This window comes from Elephas maximus, chromosome 4 (assembly GCF_024166365.1).
Source record: "Elephas maximus indicus isolate mEleMax1 chromosome 4, mEleMax1 primary haplotype, whole genome shotgun sequence".
In the NCBI taxonomy this organism is placed as follows: domain Eukaryota; kingdom Metazoa; phylum Chordata; class Mammalia; order Proboscidea; family Elephantidae; genus Elephas; species Elephas maximus.
This window is the reverse complement of record NC_064822.1, coordinates 107,210,130-107,234,236: the sequence shown is the minus strand read 5'-3', so window position 1 is coordinate 107,234,236 and position 24,107 is coordinate 107,210,130. Positions and strand designations below refer to the sequence as shown.

General features: G+C 43.8%; 2 protein-coding genes across 7 annotated transcripts in view; one reads left to right on the top strand and one right to left on the bottom strand.

The window, feature by feature from the left end:
* Window positions 1–1,625: 1,625 nt before the first annotated feature.
* TMDD1 (transmembrane and death domain 1) lies at window positions 1,626–2,885 on the top strand. The gene has a single exon (XM_049881542.1). It carries the CDS (start codon window positions 1,891–1,893, stop codon window positions 2,788–2,790), a length of 900 nt encoding a protein of 299 aa, XP_049737499.1. The 5' UTR covers window positions 1,626–1,890; the 3' UTR covers window positions 2,791–2,885.
* Window positions 2,886–5,871: 2,986 nt separating this feature from the next.
* Window positions 5,872–24,107, bottom strand: part of SCN8A (sodium voltage-gated channel alpha subunit 8) — a 232,298-nt gene continuing 214,062 nt past the window's right edge. For all 6 annotated transcript variants that reach the window (XM_049883169.1, XM_049883171.1, XM_049883166.1 and 3 more), the window contains one exon: window positions 5,872–10,169. In XM_049883169.1, coding sequence (XP_049739126.1) covers window positions 9,022–10,169 — 1,148 coding nt within the window. In that variant the 3' untranslated portion in view covers window positions 5,872–9,021. The remainder of the gene's footprint in view (window positions 10,170–24,107) is intronic.

Sequence of the window (24,107 nt, the reverse complement as noted above, 5' to 3'; positions counted from 1 at the left end):
CAGCACATCATAAACCGAGAGACTGAGAAAACAAGGAAGGAACCTCTTGCTGAAAAAGCACTGTGGGAGATGCCTGTGAGAGAGGTTAGGACCCACAACTTCCTGCGTTCCTGAATGCTCTAAGCAAAATCCTTGAAAATGCACAAGAGCTCAGGGGGAGCAGTGCACCCAGACTTCCTGTTGAGGGCGTACCACAGGCTTTCAGGAGGCAGAACAAGGACATGGAGAGACCCTGCAAAGTGAGTGGTTCCTCCAAGAGAAACAGTTGTGGGTGTGCCTGGATGTGGGGGCTCCATGGCATTGCCCCAGGGCTCAGCAACCCCTACCCTCTAGGCCCTTGGAGGCCCAGACTCCCAATCCTGTTCCTCTGGTTTGCCTGGATATCTGCTTCTGAAAGGTCATAGCCTTGAAAACTCTATGGAGCACAGTTCTACTCTGCACACCTGGGGTCACCACGAGTCAGAATCGTCTTGATGGAAACAACTCTGTGCAGACACTGCATGGGACTGAGGGTAAAGAAATGGTTGGGGGGAGCGGACTATGTCAAATTCATCTTTATATTCCCACATCTTGCACAGTATCTGATACACAGAAGACAAAGAATAATGAATTTCCAGGTAAGTGTCCTGGTGGAGGATGCACAGGCTATTTTAAGAATGCTCGGAAAAGACCCCACCTTGCTGTGATGGTGGTGATGGGGTTTCAGGAAAACGTTCCGCAAAGCTATGGAGGCTGGAAACTGCACCGGATGTGTGGGGCCCTGCCACAGCAGTAATTTGTTAACAAGAGTAAAGTTAGGGCAGGGGTGGGGAGAAGAGACTGGGGGAGTCAGCTGGGACTGGACCACAAGGGCCTTCCATACCCTGTTAAGAGCTGGGGCTCCACTGTGAAGCCTGGGGGGAGGGTCATGAAAGAAAGGGGGTGGCTGTGGACAAGGTCTGAATTGTAGGTTAAGAATTTATACAGTCACACATGGATTCAACAAATCTTTACTGAACACCTATTATGCACTAGTTACTATGGGAATGACGGATGGCCCTTGCAGTCTCATGAAGCGGACAGAGTAAACAGGCAGAGCTGCAGTGTGCCATGGGGAGCAGATAGGAGGGCTACCTAAAGGAGACATGAGTAAGGGGTGTGTGCAGGAGTCAGGGAGGGCTTCCCAGAGACTGCCAGCTGGGATTTGACAGCAGGAGTGACCCAGGCAGAGCAGAGTGCAAGCCAAGGTCCAAAGGAGAGAGCCAGACCCAAGCTTGCTTGGGGAAATGAAAGTTTAGGTAAGTGGGGCCCCAGTGTGTGGGAGAGGATTGGAGGAGGGATTACCTTATCCAGTCAAAAGAGGATGCCGGTTTGGATTAGGCAAGTGTAGGAAGAAGGGAAATAACGCAGTCTATAGATACTTGGTAGGTTTTAGAGATACTTCATGGGTAACAATTAGGAATTGGAGATAGTGGAGAGCAAAGTCTAGGGCTGCTGGTGGGTTGGGGGGGCAGAAAGGGGGTGAATTAGGAGAGATGAGGCACTATGGGACAGCAGGCAGGTGTTTCAGTATAGGGTCCCAGAATCTTAGCCTCCTTGGGTGGGCTGAGTTCCCATCCAATCTCTGGGTATTGGAAAATCTGGTCTCTTCTGTTCTTGGGTCTTGGGATGCCCTCCTCCCACAATTCCCACATGTTGAAAACCACCTCAGTGTTTATTGTTGGGAGGCCCCTTTCCCCCAGTCCCTGAGTGTTAAAATCTCTCCCTCTCTGTATCCTGGGAATCCCATCCTCTGTTTCAATCCCTGAATGTTGGAAACCTTCGCCCCACAATCCCCCCCTCCCCCATTCAGGCCCTGGGTGTTCGGAGCCCCTCCCCCTACAGTCCGTGGGTCCCCAGTCACCGCTGGTGATGGCATCGCGGGCTCTGGCTCTGGCTCTGGTCCTGGCGTTGTGGGGCTGGGTGCCTGGTCCTGCGGGGGCCGAGGACGCCATGGGCCCTCACGCAGCCGTCCGCCTGGCGGAGTTGCTGACCCCGGAGGAGTGCGGCCATTTCCGGTCACTCCTGGAGGCTCCTGAGCCTGACGTTGAGGCCGAGCTGGCCAGACTGTCTGAGGACCGGCTGGCGCGGGCCGACCGGCTGGAGCCCATGGAGTCGTCGGAGTCGCGGGGTCGGCGGCGGCGGCGGCGGCAGGTGGAGGAGGACTCGGCGGGCCAGCCAGCAGAGCCCGAGGAGGTCTCGGACGGCTGCCGGGAGGCGCTGGCGGACTGGCTGGCTGCCGAGGCCCCGTCCCTGTCTTGGGACCGCGTGGCCCGGGCCCTGCGGCGCAGTGGCCGGCCGGACGTGGCCCGGGAGCTGGGCAAGAGCCTCCACCAGCAGGCGACGCTGCAGCTGCGCAAGTTCGGGGAGCGCTACCTGCCGCCGTCAGGCGCCGCCGCCCCAGCCGCCGCCCCAGGGCCCCCGGCCCCGCGCTCCCGCCGCGCCTCGGTCCCCGAGCTCAACTGGGACAAGCTGGAGCTGATCGTGGAGCGACTGCCGCAGCCCCCGTACGAGCGGAGCCCCACCGGCTGGGCCGGGCCGCTGGTGCTCGGCCTCCTCACCGGATTCGTGGGGGCTCTGGGCACCGGGGCGCTGCTCATTCTGCTCACGCTGTGGATCACGGGCGGCGGCAGCGACGGCGACGGGGCGCGGCCTGGCTGCCCCAGCCCGCCCACCACTCCCGAGGCGCACGGACCGTGGGAAACAAAGTGGCTTCTGGGCTTAGAGCACCTGGGGCCTAGGCCCCATCAGCCTGGGCCTCAGTGCCCCTAGCTGTAAAACGGGAGCATATCCTGATGGAGTGCTGCCTTTGACGTAACATAAAAGTTAGGAAATAAGCAAAGGAGGGAGCAATCGGTATGTCTGCTCGTTGGAAAGGTCCAGTTGGGCGGGCAGTGGATGAGGAGGGGCTTGGTGCCAGTTTACGGGTGTGGGAGGTAGGCACTCCCAATTCTTGTCAGCTTTAGTTCCTTCTTATTTTGCAGTTCTTCTTCTACTTAGAGCTATCATTTATTGTGCCCTCATTGTGTGCCTGGCCCTCCGATAACCAGTTACATACATTATTTGATATAATCTTCAAAACCCAGGAAGGGAGGTATTATCTCCATTACACATAAAGGAACTCTGGCCACAACTAGTCAGTGGCATAGTCAGGTTTTTAATTCAACCGGAAAGTTTGAGCTCCAGAAGGAATGGTCTGTGTAAGGCAACTTGGGAAAAATGATGGGGACCGTAACAAAATTTGCAGCTCCTCCATTCAGTTTACTCTGAGGCCCTGCTGGAGTGTGGGGGAGAGGGGCAGCACAGCTAGGGTGCACCCACTTCCTGGGGCTGCCTTCAAGGTGCTCTCCCCACTCAGGCAAGGCCTCCTGCAGGTCTACTGGGAGCCCCGAACCTTCTCCATTGCTTCTGAGTGGCTGGGCCTGGGTGAGCCCTCACAAAGACTCTGCTTAAACTGTCCCCTGGGGGAAGACAGGAGGAACCATGGGGTCCTGCTAGGTAGGAGTGCTCTACTCCCTGTCCATGCTAGGCTGAGGGGCTCTGGTGTGACAGCAATGACAGAATGACAGGCCAATCCAAGAGGAGAGTTGAAAACAAGATTGACGTAACCCTTTATTGCAAATTCTAAAGTAAAAAGATGTACAGTACAAAGTAAAATTGAAATTTCAGACTATAAACTTCCAACCCACTTATACATTCTCATTTCTCAAGCATTTCTGCCATTTCCGCATAAACGGAACAGGGAACAAGTCGAGGGGGTGAGGGAAGGAGATACAGCAAGGAAAAATAAAGTGTCTAGAATAATCACAAACCCCAGAAGCAAGTGAAAGGAAAGACATTTTCTCGACCTGCTGTCCTGGTGATGAGAAGCGGGGGTGGTTGGAGCAGTGCAGTTTAAAATGGCTCTCAGAATAGCAGCATTTATGGTACCATTTCATCTTCCTTAAGTTCGAATAATACTTTGCCCTTCCCTAGTGCCTTTGCCTCTGTATCTCAAAATGCTTTACAAAACATTGAATTAAAGCCTCACAACACCCCTGTGAGGTAGGTCAGTAGTATTATCCCCATTTTACAGATGGGGAAACTGAGGCACAGAGAGGTTAAGTGACTTGCCCAAGGCCACACAGCGAGCCAGCAGTCGAGCTGGGGATGGAACACAGGAGTCCTGTCCCTTTTCTGGAACCGCTGGACCACGCTCCCCTTTACCTATATACATTCTTCACGTGCACGCACACCACATGTGCACACCCGCCCACCCCACCCCACTTAGCCTCTAGGTACAGCAAACAGCAGTTGGGGGGCAGGGGCAGCAGGTGCCTCAGGAGTGTTTTTATTGGAGGAAATCCTAGTAACCTTGGAAAGGGAATCCAAGAAAGCACAGAGCAGAACAACAATGCAGGCTCTGGTGCAAACCTCGGGCCCCTCCAAACCCGGACTTCCTCTTCTCTCCTGATGTCTGCCCCCTGGCTGGCTAGCTGCAGCCGATTCTTTAGAGGGTGGGGGTACCTGAAAATGAACGAAGCTTTTTGCAAAACTTTGGGCAACATCTGAGAAAAGAAAGAGGTATCATTACAGAAGATGCCCGGGACTCAAGTCACGAAGTCATAACCCATGGCAATCTCACCTCCACAGCAGGCCTGGAGGCTGGGGGCTGAGGGGAGGAGGATGGGGACTGACCTACCAGCCATCTCTCTCCAGAGTGGACTAGAGTGGGCACTTCAAGATCCTCCTGAGAGAATGTTCCTGGACCAGGAGACATGGCCTAGAGAGGGATGTCCCCAAAGGGGGTCAGGGAGAGAGGGAAAGAGAGGGGTGACCCCCTCCCTTGAAAGAATGTGAATGCGACCAGCCCATGTCTGCTGGTCTGTTCTGTGGGGGCGATGGAGGGCAAGGCCCTGCGTTACTAGCAGAATGGAGGCTGGGGAGCATGATGCACGCCCTAGCTTTGGGGCACTAGGCTAGTTTTTTTCCTTGACGTACTAATGAAGAAGGCAGAAGGCAGGCCAGTCCAGCTGGGCTGGCTGACATAATCTCTGGGAGCTCTGCCAGGTGAACTGGGGGGAAGGGGTTTTAGGGGCCTCTGAGCACTGGCCCTGTAGGGGGAGGAACGCCACATGCAATGGGTGAGTGGGGTTCTGGGGCGGTTAGGACCTTGCTTTTCTCATCAATCTCTATTTCCCTGCTAGAACTCTGCCAGAGATCCTCTGACTTCTCTCCCTTCCATTCTCTCCTTTCCCCGAATGTGCTAAGGTCCCAATTCCCGGACCCCACCCAGAACTCAAGAATTGGGATTGTTAAGCAACAAACGCACACCAAGACAGGCTTCCCTTGTACAGTAAAAAGGGTAATTTTTATTTTGTTTCCTTTTGGCTTATAGTAGTGATGTACTTTTTAATTGCGTCTCGTTGAGAGCAGCGTTGACCTCCATGCATTCACTAATACACTAATCTTCACTATTGCTCTTCTACAGGTTTACATTGGTTACGGCGAAAAAGAACAGAACTCTGGGCACTGTCACTCCAGGGGCTTTGACTGGGCGTTTCTGTTTATTTCTCACCAGTCCACTCCTGATACCAAAAGCGGCTCACTTAGGAAGGAGTGAGAGGAGGGCACGTTGACCCAGGGAGTTTTTCCTGCTCTCACTCTCTGCTTTAGATTATGGAGTCTCCTCATCCTAAGCAACAAGGAAGTTCAGGAAAGAAGAGGGAATAAGTGTTTTTCACCCACATACCAGCAACCATGTCAGCTGCTGCTCAGTGGCTTTGGCTCTGCATTTTAAATTAACAGCATCACACGTCTTTTTGCTTTTTGTCCTTTTTTAAAGGTGGATTGTGGAGTATAAATACTGCACCAAGGACCTGGCTACAAAAAATAAATGTTTATATTTATATATCTATATATATATATGTGCAGTGATACTGTGGCTGCTGCTTTTTGATTGGCTTCGTTAATATTTGGCAAAGCGTTGCCACTCACCCAACTCAGTGAAGACGTATGAAAACATCATCATTGATTCTTTCAGTTCAATGCCTGTTAACTGCGGGTGTAAACTGCTGGTGATGGTGTCATTTACTACCAAAGAAGTGTGGAACAGGGTGGGTGGGTGAGTGAGTGGGTGGAGGGACAGTGGGTAAAGGAAAAGGTGGGAAAAGGTAAAAAAAAAAAAAAAAGAAAAAGTGAAACTTCAAACACAGTGGAGGTGGCTTCTTCCCTATGAAGCTGGCTGATGGTGTCAGATACCAAGGCCCATGTATTACTGAGGAGATAACCTGCTGGGCTGGGATCCGGATCTGGGGGAGGAAAAAGGTCAGCTCTCAGAAAAAACTTCATTAAGATGCTCTAGTAGCTTAATGACATCACTAGCGCAAGCATTTGGTGTACCAAGCGGGATTGTATAGCTCTGTTGCCCCTCTCAAGACCTAAGAACAATTATGAAGTTTAGCCAAATCTTGCATAGAAGTGCTTAGAATTTATTGCACATTGGAACAAAAATATATATATTTTTTGTTGTTTTGGAAAAGACCATTAGCAATAAAAAATTTTTTGTCTGTCTGTCTGGTTTGGGGATGTACATTGGCTGACAGCATCTAAGTTCTAAGAAGAAACAAAAGTATAAAAAATAAAAATAAACATGACAATGGCATAAGCCAGAAGCCATTTCCTATTTAATAAGTTAATAATTTGTATTTACAAAAAGGCATGCCAATAAAATAAAATTATATATTACAGTATTTATAATTCTCTTAAAAATAACCACACGTGTCAGCTTGTTTTGTGCTGTTTACAATGTAGCCTGTACATGTAAGTATACATTCATCCTAGCAGCTAGCAGGGTCTCCGAAAGAAATGCCTTCCCAATCAGGTATCAGGTGTAGTACGAAAATCCTACAGATGGTGCCCCAGAAGCAGGCTTAAGAGAGCTGGACAGAGTTTGTAATGGTCCAACAAGATAGAGAGCTCTGCTTCCTGACTTGCTGTGGTTTGTTCTATGCAAAACTAGTCAGGTGGACTGTGAAATCACACCCAAAGCGCTTTTACTGCAAGGCAGAGTGGTGTGTCTGATTATGGGTTGTTATTTTCCCCACCCCCTCCATTTTATGACTCTGGAAGAATTTATTTTCATTTGGTTCACAAGCTAAGATCTCTCCTCACACTCTGTATAGACTTCCTGACACATCCAACTGCGGTATGTTGGCTTTGAAATCTAGTCAGCTGATGAGAAACTCCTGGACTAAAAACTGTCTTTTCTAAAGCAGGAGATGGGACATATGACGCTCCCCCAAAAGCCACCCTCCAATGACAATGGGCAGGTCGCTAAGCAGATAGCAAAACTGGCTGAAAGAGAATGTGCTCGGGGAAGTTGGAACATCTGGAAGAATTTATATTAGATCACTTTCTCATGAAAACCAGTGACGTAAAGAAACCAAGTGGGCTTGGTTCAGAGGCGGTTCCATTTCTACCTCAGGTCCCACCAGCGAGTATTTATTCTAATAATAAACAAAAGAAAGCACAGCCACAGCCCCAGTGCTGCTGCCCTCACCCACCACGGGTAAGGGAAGCCCTGCTTGGTGGAACAGTGAGATGGAGGTAAGAGGGATCATGCAGCGTATGAGCCTGTGACAGCCCCTCTGGCGAAGACAGAGGCCAGTTCAGAACATCCGAACCCCTCTCCGTATTGACCCAAGCCGAGAGAAAGCCGCAAGGCAGAAAGGACATGATACTAAATGAAGTGAGCACCCCTTAACCCCCAACGAAAGGTTGTTTTAAGTTCCCCAAATTACCCCCTAGAGATAACATGCTACTTTGAATAGCATTTTTATCTCTACCCCAAATAAGTGTCAATTCTCCAGTATGAAGGCTAAACAATCATCATAAATATTGTAAGATACAAATGAACTTTTTGTTTTGTTTTAGCCCTAGGATTTGGTTTTACAGTGACATTATTTAATACAAGCCATTTGGGATTGAGGTCTCCCCATGTACAGGACACAGAGCAGCATTAAATAGTTCATCTTTCAAAATGTGCAACAATGGCTGTATGTTATAGAGATGTCTGTTAAACATATACACACAACGGATCCATCTGCTTGTTGGTTGGGGTTTTTTTCTGTTGGTGGTGGTGGTTCTCAATTAGTTGGTTGGTTGTTTCCCACCCCAGAAGGTGTGTGAAAGACTTTTAAGAATTCATAAAGAATTGCAGCGGGTATGGAAATTTTTACCATTTTCTCCAAATACAGTGAACAGTTTAGGGCTAGGTCCTGGCCAAAGGCTGACCCAGTGCAGGGGAGAGGATTAGTAGTGTCCTGTGGTGTATGGTTCTCATGCATGACTTCTGATCACGGCATGCCATCATGCAAATCATTTCTACGCATTGAATGAGCACAATGTTTGGAACTGGCCTGAGCAAGTCCTCCTCAGCCTGAGGAAACCTGATTGTTTTCCCCCACCCATCTCCAAACCATGTGAAGCCCATGTGGAGAAGATGCGGTTTATATCAAAGAAACTGACAATTAAATGACATGGGCTAAATATGAGTGTGTGTGTTTTTTCTTTTTGCTGCTTAGCTTAACTAATGTAAGAATGCAAATTTAGTTTGCATGAACAAACAAACTTTTAAAGTGATGCTTTCTGCTTCTGAGAATCAACAAAATGAAAAAATAAAATCCATTTGGCTGCAACAGAAATATGGTGGTCCCGGCAGCCTCTCCTCTGTTTTTGTATCCTGTTAGGTTTGTCCTAAGTTGCATTGACTGATGTGGAACATGCAGTAACCACCTGCCCAAGCATTAGAAAATCTTTGAATCCAGGGAGCAGGGTCCTTTGCCCTTGGCAGGTCACTGCTCAAGATGCAACTGTGTTACACGGTAAGCAGACTACGTTTGGTATAGGTCTTCAGGTCAAGTGTCTCCGCAGCTGTTCTGCATTGATAATATTCAGGAAGTCTGTAAACAATCTTTCACTTGCAAGTTTTAAATCTGTACAATATTTAATTTTTACTTTCCTCTAACACTTGGATTCTCTGACCTCTTTTTGTCTTTTGGCTCTTTCCCTTCTTCCTTCCTCCGCCCGCTGCTGTTTCTCCTTTTCAGGTTTAGTTACACTGTCATAGGATGGGAGGGAGGCTGTAGAAGGGGTGCTTTCTTTTTTCTCCCGGTGTGTGCCTCCATTCTCCAGCTTATTGGATGTGGTCTTTTTGCAAATGAAGCCTCGCCTGGCTAAATGTCCCCGGTAGGCGCGCTGTAGGACCACTGCAGACACCTCCTCCTGTTTGCGCCTCAGTGTGGTCGTGATTGGCTCGTAAGACACTTTGGAAGGATTGGATGCCACGAACCGCTCCTCCATCTGCTGCCGAAGGATGTCCAACTCTCCGCTATCTCCCAGGACCCGCTTGGTGAAGGCAAAAAGGATGTCCAAGCAGTGGATACGGTCCCCACTCACCATTGGCAGATCCATGGCAATGAGCTCGATGGTATTGGGCTTGGGCACACGGAGAGGGTGCTCCAAGGCATCTGCAAAGTCCGCCAGCTTGTAGTACTCAATGAATTGAGTGGCATCGGGGTCAAACTTCTCCCAGATCTCATAAAAGGTCTCAAAGTCATCCTCACTCAGAGGGTCTGCACTCTCCTCTGTGGCTACACTGAAGTTCTCCAAGATGATGGCAATGTACATGTTCACAACAATCAGGAAGGAGATGATGATGTAGCTTACGAAGAAGAAGATGCCCACGGAGGGGTTCCCGCAGTCTCCCTTAAAGCCACTCCCGGGGTGCTCCTTATCCAGACTGCAGTCAGGGGGGCGGTTCAGGATGGGCAGCAGCAGGCCGTCCCAGCCAGCTGAGGTGGTGATCTGAAAGAGGCAGATCATGCTGTTGCCAAATGTCTCGAAGTTGAACATGTCATCAATGCCGGCCTCATGCTTCACATATGCAAAATTGGACATCCCAAAGATGGAGAAAATGAACATGACCAGGAAGAGCAGAAGGCCAATGTTGAACAGGGCAGGCAAGGACATCATTAAGGCAAAGAGCAGGGTACGAATCCCTTTGGCGCCTTTGATCAGACGCAAGATGCGCCCAATACGGGCCAATCGGATGACTCGGAATAGGGTTGGGGAAACAAAATATCTCTCAATTAAATCAGCCAGGAACATTCCTAGGAAGAGGAACAGAAGAAGACATGTTACTGAGATTAGAGATTTCTTTTCTCTTTACTTATTTCACCTGGCACTATGGAACCCTGAAGTTCATAAGGCTTTACAGAATGAGTGCCTAACCATTCAATCTGAACTCCCATGATAAAGAAAATAACTTATTTCGAAAACATACAAAAGCAGAGAAAATAATAAAAGACACTACCTACCTAACATCCAGATTTAACAGATGGTAACCTTTTACCAAATTTGCTTCCCCTCTTCACCCGCAGAAGCAGCCACAATCCTGAAGATGGTATGTATCATTCTAGTGTGTCTTTAGAGTTCTACTATGTATGAATCCATAAACGATATATAGTATCTTACTGTGTTTGAGGGATTATACTGTATTTATCTTTTTATAACTTACTTTTGAGACTTAACATTATGTTTTTGAGATTAACGTAATTTCAGATTGTTCATTGTAATGGCTGTACAGTATTCTATTTTCTGAATAGGTTCTCATTTATCTGTTTTCCTACCCCAAAACAATTCGGTTTTTCAGATCTGTGCATGTACACCTTTCCTAGGTGTTACTGAATTGTTCTCCAATATGCTATCAAATTTTCATGTCCACAGACAAAGAATGAGAGGTCCTGGTTTTACTCCATGACTTCACTACCTTTCAGCCTTGATGTCTTAATTACTCTGCTAAGGCCACCAATTTTCAAAGTATCTCCTTACTAGCTCTGAAAAATTATCTCTGGTTTCTAATCACCCTACCAAACTAGCCTAGAAAACTCAAGGGACCTCTCAGGAGTGGCTCTCCATTCAGAACTTCTAGATTTTGTGCTTAGAGTCATAAATCAGAAAATGGTACAATAGGTAAAAATTGCAAGGATATAAAAGTAGGATAGTAGCCTAGAGAAATAAGAGTCGTCACATGAATAGACATATGAAAACCCATGTTCATTGCAGCATTGTTCCCAATAGCAAAAAGATGGAAACAACAGATGAATGGATAAACTGTGTTACATACACATAATGGAGTATTACACAATGATAAAAAACAATGAATCTGTGAGGCATCTCATAGCATGGATGAAACTCAGGCATTATGCTGAGTGAAATAAGTCAATCACAAAAGGACAAATATTGTATGAGACCATTACTGTAAAAGCTCATGAAAAGGTTTACACTCAAAAAGAAACAATCTTTGATTGTTACGAAAGAGTGGAGGGGTAGGGATGGAAAAACACTAAATACACAGTAGGTAAGTGGTAACTTTGGGGAAGGGTAAAAAAGTACATAGTACTGGGGAAGCCAGCACAACTTGTACAAGGCAAGGTCATGGTAGCTCTATAGACACATCCAAACTCTCTGAGGCACCAAACTGCTGGGGTGAGAGCTGTGGGGACCATGGGCTCAGGGAACATCTAGCTCTATTGGCATAACATAGTTTATAAAGAAAATGTTCTACATTCTACTGTGGTAAGTAGCATCTGGGGTCTTAAAAGCCTGTGAGTGGCCACCTAGGACACTCTACTGGTCTCACACCTTCAGGAGCAAGGAAGAATGAAGAAAACTAAAGATACAAGGAAAAGATTAGTCCAAAGGACTAATGGACCACATCTACCACGGCCTCCACCAGACTGAGGCCAGTACAACTAAACAGTGCCCAGCTACCACCACTGACTGCTCTGACAAGGATCACAATAGATGGTCCTGGACAGAGATGGAGAAAAATGTAGAACAAAATTCTAACTAAAGAAGAAAGATGAGACTTGCTGGCCTGACAGAGACTGGAGAAACCCTGAGAGTATGGCCCCCAGACATCCTTTTAGCTCACTAATTAAGTCATTCCTGGGGTTCACCCTTCAGCCAAAGATGGGACAGGCCCATAAAACAAAATGAGACTAAAGGGGCGCACCAGCCCAGGGGCAAGAACTAGAAGGCAGGAGGGGACAGGAAAGCTGGTAACAGTGAACCTAAGGAGGAGGGAGAGTGTTGACATGGCATGGAGTTGTTAACCAATGTCATAAAACAATATGTGTACTAACTGTTAAACGAGAAACTAGTTTGTTCTGTAAACCTTCATCTAAAGTACAAAAAGAAAAAAAGTAGGACAGTAGGATATAGTAGGATATAAAATAGAGTTAAAATGTACAAACCAGAAGGCCTTGCTATGTTTACATTCAGCCAGGGGTCCACCTTCAAATAGACCACTTGTCTTTAAAAGTACAGAGCAACAAGGAGAGTCCAACGAGTGGCCATGGTAAGGCAGAGGAGAAATAATGTCTGGGAAATGAAAACTGGAAGTGAGGCTGGGAAAGGAAGACTGAAGGGAAGGCGCTGACATATTCTCTTCATTCAACGCCTGCTGCTGTCGAGGACTCAATGAAATAAATGAGATAACATAAGCTTCCACTGACACATGAGGGATTTTATTTAAATAAGGAAGCATCCCTCAAACATAAAATGCCAAAAAAATTGGGGCAGTTAACTGAAAAAGGCTATGCTGTTGTCGTTAGGTGCCATTGAGTCAGCTCCGACTCATAGTGACCCAATAGGACAGAGTAGAACTGCCTCACAGGGTTTCCAAAGAGTGGCTGGTGGATTTTAACTGCCAACCTTTTGCTTAGCAGCTGAGTTCTTATCTACAGATTGGTCAATAAAAAGCCCTCTCCCTCCCTCCCTCCCTCCCCCCTTTGTAACCACATAAGTCTGTGTTCTTCTCCGTTTTTTCTATTTCTCAAGATCTTATAATAGTGGTCTTATACAATATTTGTCCTTTAGCAACTGACTCATTTCACTCAGCATAATGCCTTCCAGATTCCTCCATGTTATGAAATGTTTCACAGATTCGTCACGGTTCTTTATCGATGCGTAGTACTCCATTGTGTGAATATACCACAATTTATTTACCCATTCGTCCGTTGATGGACATCTTGGTTGCTTCCAGCTTTTTGCTATTGTAAACAGAGCTGCAATAAACATGGGTGTGCATATATCTGTTTGTGTGAAGGCTCTTGTATCTTTAGGGTATATTCCGAGGAGTGGGATTTCTGGGTTGTATGGTAGGTCTATTTCTAACTGTTTAAGATAACGCCAGATGGATTTCCAAAGTGGTTGTACCATTTTACAATCCCACCAGCAGTGTATGAGAGTTCCAATCTCTCCGCAGCCTCTCCAACATTTATTATTTTGTGTTTTTTGGATTAATGCCAGTCTAGTTGGTGTGAGATGGAATCTCATCGTAGTTTTAATTTGCATTTCTCTAATGGCTAATGATCGAGAGCATTTTCTCATGTATCTGTTGGCTGCCTGAATATCTTCTTTAGTGAAATGTGTGTTCATATCCTTTGCCCACTTCTTGATTGGGTTGTTTGTCTTTTTGTGGTTGAGTTTTGACAGAATCATGTAGATTTTAGAGATCAGGCGCTGGTCTGAGATGTCATAGCTGAATATTCTTTCCCAGTCTGTAGGTGGTCTTTTTACTCTTTTGGTGAAGTCTTTAGATGAGCATAGGTGTTTGATTTTTAGGAGCTCCCAGTTATCTGGTTTCTCTTCATCATTTTTGGTAATGTTTTGTATTCTGTTTATGCCCTGTATTAGGGCTCCTAGGGTAGATCCTATTTTTTCTTCCATGATTTTTATCGTTTTAGTCTTTACGTTTAGGTCTTTGATTGACTTGGAGTTAGTTTTTGTGCATGGTGTGAGGTATGGGTCCTGTTTCATTCTTTTGCAAATGGATATCCAGGCATGCCAGCACCATTTGTTAAAAAGACTATTATTTCCCCAATTGACTGACACTGGTCCTTTGTCAAATATCAGCTACTCATACGTGGATGGATTTATATCTGGATTCTCAATTCTGTTCCATTGGTCTATGTGCCTGTTGTTGTACCAGTACCAGGCTGTTTTGACTACTGTAGCTGTATAACAGGTTCTGAAATCAGGTAGGGTGAGGCCTCCCACTTTCTTCTTCTTTTTCAGTATTGTTTTGCTTATCCGGGGGTTCTTTCCTTTCCATATGAAATTAGTGATTTGTTTCTCTATCCCCTTAAAGTATGACATTGGTATTTGGATTGGAAGTGCGTTATATGTATAAATGGCTTTTGGTAGAATAGACATTTTTACTATGTTAAGTCTTCCTATCCATGAGCAGGGTATGTTTTTCCACTTAAGTATGTCCTTTTGAATTTCTTGTAGCAGAGTTTTATAGTTTTCTTTGTATAGGTCTTTTACATCCTTGGTAAGATTTATTCCTAAGTATTTTATCTTCTTGGGGGCTACTGTGAATGGTATTGATTTGGTTATTTCCTCTTCGGTGTTCTTTTTGTTGATGTAGAGGAATCCAAGTGATTTTTGTATGTTTATTTTATATCCTGAGACTCTTCCAAACTCTTCTATTAGTTTCAGTAGTTTTCTGGAGGATTCCTTAGGGTTTTCCATGTATACGATCATGTCATCTGCAAATAGTCATAGCTTTACTTCCTCCTTACCAATCTGGATACCCTTTATTTCTTTGTCTAGCCTAATTGCCCTGGCTAGGACTTCAAGTACGATGTTGAATAAGAGCGGTGATAAAGGGCATCCTTGTCTGGTTCCCGTTCTCAAGGGAAATGCTTTCAGGTTCTCTCCATTTAGAGTGATATTGGCTGTTGGCTTTGCATATATGCCCTTTATTATGTTGAGGAATTTTCCTTCAATTCCTATTTTGGTTAGAGTTTTTATCATAAATGGGTGTTGAACTTTGTCAAATGCCTTTTCTGCATCTATTGATAAGATCATGTGGTTTTTGTCTTTTGTTTTATTTATGTGATGGATTACATTAATGGTTTTTCTGATATTAAACCAGCCTTGCATACCTGGTATAAATCCCACTTGATCAGGGTGTATTATTTTTTTGATGTGTTGTTGGATTCTATTGGCTAGAATTTTGTTGAGGATTTTTGCATCTATGTTCATGAGGGATATAGGTCTAAAATTTTCTTTTTTTGTAATGTCTTTACCTGGTTTTGGTATCAGGGAGATGGTAGCTTCATAGAATGAGTTGGGTAGTATTCCGTCTTTTTCTATACTTTGAAATACCTTCAATAGTAATGGTGTTAAGTCTTCTCTGAACGTTTGGTAGAACTCTGCAGTGAAGACATCTGGGCCAGGACTTTTTTTTGTTGGAAGTTTTTTGATTACCGTTTCAATCTCTTTTTTTGTTATGGGTCTATTTAGTTGTTCTACTTCTGAATGTGTTAGTTCAGGTAGATAGTAGTGTTCCAAGAATTTATCCATTTCTTCTAGGTTTTCAAATTTGTTAGAGTACAATTTTATGTAGTAATCTGATATGATTCTTTTGATTTCATTTGGTTCTGTTGTGATGTGGTCCTTCTCGTTTCTTATTCGGGTTATTTGTTTCCTTTCCTGTTTTTCTTTAGTCAGTCTAGCCGATGGTTTATCAATTTTGTTAATTTTTTCAAAGAACTAGCTTTTGGCTTTGTTAATTCTTTCAACTGTTTTTCTGTTCTCTAATTCATTTAGTTCAGCTCTAATTTTTATTATTTGTTTTTTCGTCTGGTGCCTGATGGGTTCTTTTGTTGCTCACTTTCTATTTGTTCAAGTTGTCGGGACAGTTCTCTGATTTTGGCTCTTTCTTCTTTTTGTATGTGTGCATTTATCGATATAAATTGTCCTCTGAGCACTGCTTTTGCTGTGTCCCAGAGATTTTGATAGGAAGTATTTTCATTCTCGTTGCTAAGAATTTCCTTGATGTCTTCTATAACCCAGTCTTTTTTCAGGAGGGTATTGTTCATTTTCCAAGTATTTGATTTCTTTTCCCTAGTTTTTCTGTTATTGATTTCTAGTTTTATTGCCTTGTGGTCTGAGAAGATGCTTTGTAATATTTCGATGTTTTGGACTCTGCAAAGGTTTGTTTTATGACCTAATATGTGGTCTATTCTAGAGAATGTTCCATGTGCGCTAGAAAAAAAAGTATACTTTGCCGCAGTTGGGTGGAGAGTTCTGTATAAGTCAATGAGGTCAAGTTGGTTGATTGTTGTAAGTAGGTCTTCCGTGTCTCTACTGAGCTTCTTACTGGATGTCCTGTCCTTCTCCGAAAGTGGTGTGTTGAAGTCTCCTACTATAATTGTGGAGGTGTCTATCTCACTTTTCAATTCTGTTAAAATTTGATTTATGTATCTTGCAGCCCTGTCATTAGGTGCGTAAATATTTAATATGGTTATGTCTTCCTGATCAATTGTCCCTTTTATCATTATATAGTGTCCTTCTTTATCCTTTGTGGCGGATTTAAGTCTAAAGTCTATTTTGTCAGAAATTAATATTGCTACTCCTCTTCTTTTTTGCTTATTGTTTGCTTGATATATTTTTTTCCATCCTTTGAGTTTTAGTTTGTTTGTGTCTCTAAGTCTAAGGTGTGTCTCTTGTAGGCAGCATATAGATGGATCGTGTTTCTTTATCCAGTCCATGACTCTCTGTCTCTTTATTGGTGCATTTAGTCCATTTACATTCAGCGTAATTATAGATAAGTAAGTTTTTAGTGCTGTCATTTTGATGCCTCTTCATGTGTGTTGTTGGCCATTTCATTTTTCCACATGCTTTTTTGTGCTGAGACATTTTTCTTAGTAGCTTGTGAGATCCTCATTTTCATAATGTTTAACTTTGTGTTTATTGAGTCGTTACGTTTTTCTTGGCTTTTTTCTTGAGTTATGGAATTGAAATTCCTTTTTGTGGTTACCTTTTTATTTACCCCTATTTTTCTAAGTAAAAACCTAACTTGTATCCTTCTATATCGCCTTGTATCACTCTCCATCTGGCAGTTCAATGCCTCCTATATTTAGTCCCTCTTTTTGATTATTGTGATCGTTTATCTATTGATTTCCATGATTTCCTGTTGTGTGTATTATTTTGCTTATTTATTTATTTTTTAGAATTAGTCTTAATTTGTTTGTTTTTGTGCTTTCCCTATTTGAGTTGCGTTGATATCAGGACGTTCTGTTTTGTGACCTTGTATTGTGCTGGTGGTACCTGATATTATTGGTCATCCGGGCAAACAATCTCCTTTAGCATTTCTTGCAGTCTTGGTTTAGTTTTTTTTTTTTTTTTTTTGTATTGAGTGTTGTCTTTCCCTTCACCTAAAGCAGTTCTTGGTTTAGTTTTTGCAAATTCTCTAAACTTGTGTTTATCTGTAAATATCTTAATTTCTCCTTCATATTTCAGAGAGAGTTTTGCTGGATATATGATCCTTGGTTGGCAGTTTTTCTCCTTCAGTGCTCTGTATACGTCGTCCCATTCCCTTCTTGCCTGCATGGTTTCTGCTGAATAGTCTGAACTTATTCTTATTGATTCTCCCTTGAAGGAAACCTTTCTTTTCTCCCTGGCTGCTTTTAAAATTTTCTGTTTTCTCTTGGTTTTGGCAAGTTTGATGATAATATGTCTTGGTGTTTTTCTTTTTGGATCAATCTTAAATGGGGTTCGATGAGCATCTTGGATAGATATCCTTTCGTCTTTCATGATGTCAGGGAAGTTTTGTGTCAGGATTTCTTCAACTATTTTCTCTGTGTTTTCTGTCCCCCCTCCCTGTTCTGGGACTCCAATCACTCGCAAGTTATCCTTCTTGATAGAGTCCCACATGATTCTTAGGGTTTCTTCATTTTTTTAAATTCTTTTATCTGATTTTTTTCCAGCTATGTTGGTGTTGTTTCCCTGGTCCTCCAGAAGTCCCAGTCTACATTCTAATTGCTCGAGTCTGCTCCTCTGACTTTCTATTGCGTTGTCAAATTCTGTAATTTTATTGTTAATCTTTTGGATTTCTACATGCTGTCTCTCTATGGATTCTTGCAACTTGTTAATTTTTCCACTATGTTCTTGAATAATCTTTTTGAGTTCTTCAACAGTTTTATCAGTGTGTTCCTTGGCTTTTTCTGCATTTATCCTAATTTCATTTGTGATATCTTTAAGCATTCTGTAAATTAGTTTTTTATATTCTGTATCTGATAATTCCAGGATTGTATCTTCATTTGGGAAAGATTTTGATTCTTTTGTTTGGGGGGTTGGAGAAGCTGTCATGGTCTGTTTCTTTACGTGGTTTGATATGAACTGCTGTCTCCGAGCCATCACTGGGAAACTAGATTTTCCAGGTAGTCGGCTGGTACGCTGGCTCCTGGTTTTGAAAACGGTCGCTGTCTGCCCGTATTTGTTCGTTTTCTGTCTCTAAGTCTGTGCTTGTTGTTCAGAGTTCGTAGATTGTTATGTATGTGATCGATTCCCTTGTTTTTCCGAGTCTTTGTTGCAAGAGGGATCCGCGGTAGCGTCCACCTAGTCCGCCATCTTGGCCCCGCCTCCCAGCTATCTTCTTTTTACTTTTCAATTAAGTCATAACCAGTGACCATAAGAAGTCAGATAATATGCATCATATATGGTTTACTGGAATCATGTTGGCTTGACATCCTCTTACTTCTTCAGGGTGGCTTTTGCTATCAAGGACAGATATATTAGCCCTACCTCATTCCTTTCCCTGAGTGAAGAGATTATTAAACTCTTCTTTCTACAGAGTTTTCTCTTCTATGCAGTATTTTGGAACTTTTAGTTGATGAAGCCTTTGGTAATGGTAGGTTTGGGGTAGACAGGAAAAGGTGATTGCTTAAGAGTTATGTCTCATCTGACCTTTAATGGGTGGGAGTAAAGGGGCCCTTGAATTTCTGTATTGTCTATCAAAGTATGCTGAGATGGAAAAGCCAGTAGGATTCAGGACAAAATCCAGGTTAGAAATAAAGAACAGACATTTCAGTGGAGTGTCTTATCACATCTCTTAAGAACCTAAGTATGGTGACGTGTAGCAGATGGGAGGCAGTTCCAATGAAGGCAGACAGAACCCTCAATAAACAAGTTTTAAAAATTCAGGGAGGTTGTAGAAGAGAAAAAGGGATATAAGAAAACATCAAATAAACCCTATATACATTTAAATCCCTCGTTATTCATCATATTCAGTTTTCCCACAATGTACAAATTCAGGCCATGATCCCAGAATTGACTGGAATTACTGACTGACCTCCCAAACTCTGTGCTATCCAGAAGTATGGCCTGATTTCTCTAAGGGTGGGATGATACAAATACCCAAAATATACGGGATTGGCAGCCATATACCAGGTATATAGCTCTCTGGTGAAAAACATCCTGCATGTCCCTATGTTGTTGTTTTGTGGCTGATTCACTGCCACCCTGTGTGTTAAAAAGTAGAACTGCTCTATATATTTTCTTGGCTGTAATCTTTATAGAAGCAAATCACCAGGCCTTTTCTTTTGTGGTGCCGCTGTATGGTTTTACCAACCTTTCGATTACCAGCTGAGCACAAACTGTTTGTGCCACCCAGGGACCTCGTATTCCCATTGCACGCCCTCAGTACATAACTCTACAAAAGACTGACTGGGATGCTGTAATTGCTAATTTCCTTGTTTGCTTCCCTCTCTAAAATCCGTGGAAGTTTCCTAATACGACGATTTTATTTTACTCGTCTTTATTCTCCTGGCACCTACCACAGTGCCTGGCACATAGTAGATATCTCCTGATATCTACTGGATAAATGAATGAAGGGATGCATTAATTCAGATAATATCAAGAGACGTGTAATGTGAAGGTACAGAGCCAGAACAAGTTGTGGGATTAGCTTTGCTAGGGGAGAGATGGGTAGGTCAAGAAAGGGTCAGTGATGGGCAAGGAAGACTTGAGAGAGAAGATGATGCCCGAACAAGGTTTTGAAGGATAAATGTATATCTGTTCCTACAGAAAATGGGACAGACATAGGGGAGACAGCAATCCAGCCAGTGGGAACACCATTTAAGGAATTCTCCAGGTGGTTCCAGGGGTAGTTTTACCCTAGTCACCTCTTAATTTAAGAAGTAAATTTCTATACTTTTGATTCTGATCAGATTAATGATAATCAAAAACAAACGTGTTGCTGTTGATTCTGACTAATAGCGAACCTACAGGACAGGAGCAAAACTGTCCCATAGGGTTTCCAAGGAGTGGCTGGTGTATTTAACTGCCGACCTTTTGGTTAGCAGCCATAGCTCTTAACAACTGTGCCACCAATCTTAATTGTCAAAAGTAATACCACTCTTCCTCTTTATTTTAGAGACTATCTGAGAATGGGGGGATGCTTTGGTCATGGGTTTTCTATCCCACCCAACTGGTGTGCAGAAAAGTTCAAGAAGAGTGAGTAAGAGTAGCACTGTCCAAAGTCTGTTTTGTGGGAGGTTAATTGTGTGACCTTGAGGCTGGGCATTAACTCTAGCTCACTTGCTTACCAGCCACGTATCTCCGTAACCTCTCTGTGCCTCAATTCCTCCTGATACTTTGAGGGTTGCTATGAGGATTATACAAATTAAAACATGTAAAGCTCTCAAGACCGTGATTGGCATATAGTATGTTCCATGTAAATGGAATATTATTACTTGAAAAAAGAGTATTGTGGTCTATTTTAGTTATCTACTGCTGCTATAACAGAAGTATCACAAGTGGGTGGTCTCAACAAGGAGAAATTTATTTTCTCATAGTTTAGGAGGCTAGAGTCTGAATTCAGAGTGCCAGCTCTAGGGGAAGACTTTCTCTGTTGGCTCTGGAGGAAAGTCCTTGTCCCTTCCGCTTCTGCTTCCTTGGAGATCTCCATGTGTCTTACCATCTATCTTACCCCATCTCTCCTCTGCTCACTTGTTTAATCTCTTTTATACAGTAGTCCCCCCTTATCCATGGGTGTTATGTTCCAAGACCCCCAGTAGATGCCTGAAACCACGGGTAGTACTGAATCCTATATGTACTATGTTTTTTCCTATACATACATACCTATGAAAACCAAACCCCTTGCTGTTGAGTCGATTCTGACTCATAGTGACCCTATAGGACAGAGTAGAACTGACCCATAGGGTTTCCAAGGAGTGGCTGGTGGAGTCGAACTGCTGATATTTGGTTAGCAGCTGAACTCTTAACCACTGAGCCACCAGGGCTCCACATACCTATGATAAAGTTTAATTTATAAATTAGACACAGTAAGAGATTAACAACAACAACTAATAGTAAAATAGAACAATTATCAAGCACTGCGGTACCATGACAGTCAATCTGATACCCGAGACAGTTACTAAGCGACTGACAGGCGGGTGGTGTATACTGCATGGATACGCTGGACTAAGGGATAATTTACCTCCAGGGCAGGACAGAGTGGGATGGAATGAAATGCATCACGCTACACATAATGATGCAGAATTTAAAACTTATGAATGTTTATTCCTGGAATTTTCCATTTAATATTTTCAGACTGCAACTGACCGTAGGTAACTGAAACCATGGAAAGCAGAAGCACGGACAAGGTGGGACTACTGTATCTCAAAAGAGACTGATTCAAGATACACCCTACACTAATCCTGCCCATTAATATAGCAGAAACAACCCATTCCCAAACGGGATTATAACCACGGGCATAGAGGTAAGGATTCATAACACATACTTTGGAGGCATGCAATTCAATTCATAACATTCCACCCTGTGGTCCCCCAAAATTCATGTCCTTGCCACATGCAAAACACATTCACCCCATCACATCATCCTTTAAATCCTTGATTTAAGACTTTTAAGTCAACTCCAAGTACAAAATCTCATCTTCTGAATCATCTAAATCAAACGTGAGTGAGACTTTAGGCGTATTCCATTCTGGGGCAAAATTCCTCTTCATCTGTGAGTCTGTGAAATCTAGAATGTAAGTTATCTGCTTCCAAAGTACAATGGTAGAACAGGCACAAGGTAGGCATTTCCATTACAAATGGGAGATATTGGAGGGAAAGAAGGGATAACGGGCACCAAGCAAGTCTAAAACCCAGCAGAACAATTTACATTAGCTCTCAAGCTTGAAAATAATCCTCTACTCTCTGAGACCATCTGAGAAATGGCCTTGCCCTCCAGACGCTGGGTGTTGACCATGCTCTCTGGATTCTGGATGGAGGTCCCTTGGCTCTGGGCTTTAGCTCTGCCTTCCAGGCCCACTGGGATGGCAACTCTGCTCCCTTGGTGTTGGGCGGTCCCATTCTCTTAGTCCATCTAAGTGGCGACTCCACACCCTTAGCTCCACTAGGCCGTGGTCTTCTGCCCCTTGGGCATGGCAACCCTGCCCCCTCAGCTTTGGGCAGCAGTGCCACCCTCCTGGCATATCTTAACAGTCCAGAACCTAGTTGTTGAAGATCCAACCCTGAAACCTAGGAGGCTATGGCCCTACCCTTTGAAACCGAGAAGGCCCTGCTTCCTGTGCTCTTTCCAACAGTTCTGCTGATCTTCCAGCTGCTCCAGGGATGGTCCTTTTCTTTTCTTAGAGGACAACAGATGTAGCTTCTTTGGCCTGTTTCCTGCCTGTAGAATTCCAAGAGGCAGACAGCGTTCTTTCCTTTCTTTCTTTCTCTGTCCCCTTTAGTCTAAGCTGATGGGTTTTTGGCTGTGGTAGTTGGTTAGATCCATCAGTCACATGCTTAACCTCTTTAACAAAAGATTGCGTAGCCACGTCCTTGGTGAACATTCTAGGACATGTGTCCTTAGTTTGTACAACAGATTTTCCAAATTTTTAATTTCTATTTTCATTTTGCACAGTTCATTTTTAAGTTCATCTCTTTCCCCTTGCATTTTACTATAAGCAGCAAGGAGAAACCACATGGCGCCTTGAAAGATCTTGCTTAGAAATCTCATCAGTTTAATATCCAAGTTCATCACTTCCAAGTTTTACCTTCTACCAAACACTTGAACATAATTCAGACAAGTTATTTGCTACTGTATAATTCCTCCATTGTCCAATCACATGTTCATTATTTTAAAACCTCACCAGAAGCACATTTAATGTCCACATTTCTACAACATTCTGTTGTTGGCACCATACGAATTCTCTAAGACGACAGAGACTTTCTTTATAGCTCTCTTCACTTCCTTCTGAGCCTTCACTAGAATTGCCTTTGATGTACATAATTCTACCAACAGTCTCTTCAAGGTAATCTAGGTTCTTACTATTAGGCACCTTAAAACTCTTCCAGCCTCTACCCATTATCCAATTCCAAAACCACTTGCACATTTTAGGTATTTATTAGAGCGGCACCCCACTCCTGGTATCGAATTCTGTCTTAGTTATATAGTGCTGCTGTAACAGAAATACCACAAGTAGATGGCTTTGAGAAACAGAAATTTATTTTCTCAGAGTTTAAGGAGGTTGGAACTCTGAACTCTGAGCAAAGGCTCTAGGGGAAGGCTTTCTCTCTCTGTAGGCTCTGGAGGAAGGTCCTTGTTTCTTCAGCTTCTGCGTCCTGGTTCCTTGGAGATGTCCAGGTGTCTTGGCATCTATCTTGCCCCATCTCTCCTCTGCTCACTTGTTTAATCTCTTTTATGTCTCAAAAGAGATTAACTCAAATACACCCTATACTAATCCTGCCTCATTAATACAACAAAGACAAACTAAAATCAAACTCATTGCCATCGATTTGATTCTGACTCATAGTGACCTTATAGGACTGGGTAAAACTGCCCCATAGGGTTTCCAAGGCTGTAAATCTTTATGGAAGCAGATTGCCGTATCTTTCTCCCTTGGAGCGGCTGGTGGGTTCAACCGCCAACCTTTTGGTTAGCAGCCCAGTGCTGAACCACGGTGCCACCAGAGCTTCCTTAAAAAAGCAACCCATTCCCAAATGCGAGTATAACCACAGACACAGAGGTTAGGATTTACAACACATAGTTTTGCGGGATATAATTCAATCCATAACATGGTATGTTATGCAGGATTCCTTACTGCAGGACTTCCAAGAGTCTTTAATAGGCTAATGTGAACTGTGACACTCCAAAGGGCAGTACAATGTACAGTGTTTCTCAGAGTAATCTAATTGTGGGATTCTTTTCTAAGAAACCTGTGGGATTAAACCAAAAATAAA